The 3,531-nt window shown below is 44.5% G+C and overlaps 1 protein-coding gene across 1 annotated transcript in view; it reads left to right on the top strand.

Annotated features, from left to right (window-relative positions):
- The first annotated feature begins 575 nt into the window (after positions 1-575).
- CCDC62 (coiled-coil domain containing 62) overlaps positions 576-3,531 on the top strand; it is a 31,639-nt gene continuing 28,683 nt past the window's right edge. Inside the window, exons 1-3 of the mRNA XM_042780589.1 lie at positions 576-611; positions 1,389-1,581; positions 3,159-3,325. Coding sequence (XP_042636523.1) covers positions 576-611; positions 1,389-1,581; positions 3,159-3,325 — 396 coding nt within the window. The remainder of the gene's footprint in view (positions 612-1,388; positions 1,582-3,158; positions 3,326-3,531) is intronic.

Here is a 3,531-nt window from a genome sequence, read left to right as displayed (position 1 = left end):
AATGGATTTCTCTCTTTATCTGATTATTGGTTCTGAACTGACTCTAGGGTGCCCGGTAGCTAGTCACTACCAGGGGTGGGCGTTTCCCTCCCATTCATTTATTTACGTGCCAGGAATTGAGCGCACAGTTTTGCAAGACAAAATGAGCGAGCAACACAAACGGGAGAGAAATAGCTTTCAATTTGTTTAATCATTCGCTGGGTATTGGCAAAGAATCTTTTCTTTGACGATCTGGCAGTGCTGAAGCCCTGAAACGTTAAAATCTCAGATAAAAATTTGGGTGTCCGAGACCCCAATTTCGAGGTGCAAAATGCAGGCGGAGTAGAGCTGTGAGGGGCCGAGGCTGCTGGGACAAAGCCCTGTGCGACCGCGGAGATCTCGCGAGATCTGGGTTGGTTCCTTTGCGACGCCGTAGGTCCGGCGGGCCGGGCGCATTTGAGTTGGGAAGACAGTTTGTGGGCTGGCCAAGGGCGCGGGGCGCTGGGTTTGCCCCGGCCGCTCTGGGCAGGCGCGCCTATGGCGTTCCTAAGGTGACGCTGCCCATACCGAGTTTTCCTAGGGCGGAGGAAACACCTATGAACCTTTCGGCGACCTTCCTCTCCGGGCGCCAGGTGAGCGGCCGTCGCGCCCGCCGAGCGCCGGCCGGCTCGTCGCGCGCGTTTGGACGCGAGTAAAACCCTGGTCACTTGAAAAAACAGTGCGTTTTGGATAAATTCAAATGTTGCTCTTAACGCTTCCTGCTTCAATTTGAAACAGTCCACAAGTACAGGAGTGAAAACTGCGCGTCACACCTGTCTTCTTAACGTAATCAAACTAAATCGGTTACTCGGTCCAGGTACAAAGGCACGAGTAGGGGCTCACTGTTTAATGATAACGGTTGGCATCTGTGAAACTGATTCCTACCGGCGCTTCACTTGCTCCCCTAAGTTACCTCACGGTAAACTCCGTTATAGGAAAACGGACTAACATGGACTTGCCCATGGCGCCCCGCCTTGTTTTATTTTGTTTATTTATGGGTGTAACAATGGCGTGGGGGTATTCTCTGACCTTGGACTTCAGGAGGGGGTGAGGAGAGCGTTATTTGCTTCAACAGCCCAAGGCGGAGGTCTTCACCCTCCATTTTTTTTAAAATACCAATTCTGACACCAACCATCCCTTTCCAGGGAACTCCCTACTTTGGTGCATGTGGTGTGGCAGAGTACATGGTAGATTTGAACTTTTTAAAATGTACATAATTTCTATGCCATGTTATTAATAGTGAACAAAAAGTTCATTAATTAACTGGGTAGAATTTGCAGCAAAAGAAGATAGAATTTGGAAAACATGCTTTGGCTGATTTATGTTATTGATTTGTTTTCTTTTGATGTGAAACCACTTTTTCCATGCAGAATATCGGATCAGAAGTTGAGGTGTCCACTATTGAGAAACAGCGGAAAGAACTGCAGCTGCTGATTGGAGAGTTAAAAGATCGAGATAAAGAGCTCAATGACATGGTCGCGGTACATCAGAGACAGCTGCTTTCATGGGAAGAGGATCGGCAGAAAGTGTTGACTTTGGAAGAACGTTGTAGCAAATTAGAAGGTCAGAATACTTGCAGCATCATCTCTTACTATCTGTATGTGAACACATTTGAAAGGCTCCCAGGGGAGATAGAGAAGAAACAGGGGACACAATCCCTGCTGTCTAGGAGATTAGTCTAAATGAAGATAGAAGACTTTTGAACACTCACAATCAAACAAACAGATGCAAATTAAAATAGGTCAAGCAAAGCCCTTAGAGTGAAAAGGGTGCCTAGGTTCTCAGTCTCATTAGTTGTTAAAAACCCACTACCATCGACTAAATGCAGGTTCATAGTGACCGGTTCCGACACGCAGCCTTGGGTTCCCAAAGCTGTAATCTTTATGGAAGCAGACTGCCACATCTTTCTCCTATGGAGTGGCTGGCGGGTTCAAACCATCAACCTTTTGGTTAGCAGCCAAGAGCTTTAACCACTGTTTCACTAGGACTCCTCTGTTAGTCATTAAGGAAAAGCAAAATAAAGCCATAATGAGCTACCATTTCCCATCTACCAAACTGGCAGAAGCAATTAGGTGTTGGTAAAGATGTGGAGCAAGAAAAATACCCATGCCTTGCCTGTGAGACTTGTCTGCATGTCTTCTGGCCCATTAATTCCACTTCTAGAAATATACTCACACTATTAAAGTGCATATGAATCAACTAAGGATCTTGCTAAGGTTAGATTATGATTCACTACGGGAGCTCTGGTAGCATAGTGGCTAAGGCACTTGACTGCTCACCAGAAGGCTGGCGGTTCAAACCCACCAGCCACTCCTCAGAAGGAAGGTTGGGCAATCCTACTTCCGTAGTGATACTGCCTCGGAAACCCAAGGAGGGGTCGCTATGAGTCGGGGCCAACTCGGCGGCAAACAACAACAACAACATGTCTGGGCCTATGATTCTGCTGGATGATGTCGACGCAGCTGGCCCTGGACCACATTTTAAGTAACAAGGCTCCAGAGAGTCTTGCATCTGGGCACCAAGATACAGGTACAGAGCTATTCAAAGCAGCATAGGCCGTGATAGCCACAAAGTGAGAACAAAGCAAATGACCTTCAGTACTGGATGGATAAGTGAATTTTGGTATAATCACGTCATGAAATAGCCTGTGATTGTGTATGACAATATGTTGTGATTACATGAACCGAGTTACATGCAGCAACATGGACAAGTCTTTGGATTGTAATCTTAAGCGATAAAAGCAGAGAAGAATTCATGGAGTATAATCCATTATGTACAGTTCAAGGAGCTGTATACTTTAGGGATGTGGTTAAACGATAATGAAAAGAGAAATTATTTCAGATCAGGGTGGTGGTTGAGAAGTAGAAGCTGGAACGATGGTGTTCAGGAAGCAACAGAAGAGGCTTCAGGGCTGCCAGCGTGGTGCACAGCACACACATGTTCCCTATATAATTATTCGTTAAACTGCACACAAATAAATTTGTGACTTCTGTTTTCATGTGCATTTATTTTTAAAACTGTCTTAAAAAAACCTATCCTTTAAAACATTTTTTATAAGTTTTTACTTTTTAATTTTGAAAATAATACATTTTAAGCTTCAGATTGGACCACAAATAAATGATTGATGACATTTCCCTCAGGTGAACTACATAAAAGGAGTGAAATAATCAGGTCGCTCATGAAGAAGGTAAAAACCCTCGAATCGAATCAGAATGAATGCCAGGTGGCCCTTCGAAAGACTCAGCAACAGCTTCAAGAAATGGCTCAGAAGGCAACCCATGCTTCTCTGCTCTCTGAAGACCTTGAGGTCGGTATTCTTTTTTAATAGGCTTTCCTTATCCGAATTCTGATTGTTTCAAAAATTCAATTTAAATGAAATGTTTCCACTTAAAATGCTTGTCTTTGTATGCCATGAACTCTGCCTACCTCATAGTCTTGTGTCCATTGTAGTATTTTGGTTAGTTGCATAGCATTACCCTGTCTCAGAGGTCAAGCTTCATGAAAACCTACAGT

The sequence above is a fragment of the Orycteropus afer genome, unplaced genomic scaffold (assembly GCF_000298275.1).
Source record: "Orycteropus afer afer isolate SDZICR_OR568_19922 unplaced genomic scaffold, OryAfe1.0 scaffold00048, whole genome shotgun sequence".
Taxonomy (NCBI): Eukaryota; Metazoa; Chordata; class Mammalia; order Tubulidentata; family Orycteropodidae; genus Orycteropus; species Orycteropus afer.
This window is presented reverse-complemented; position numbering and strand designations above follow the sequence as displayed.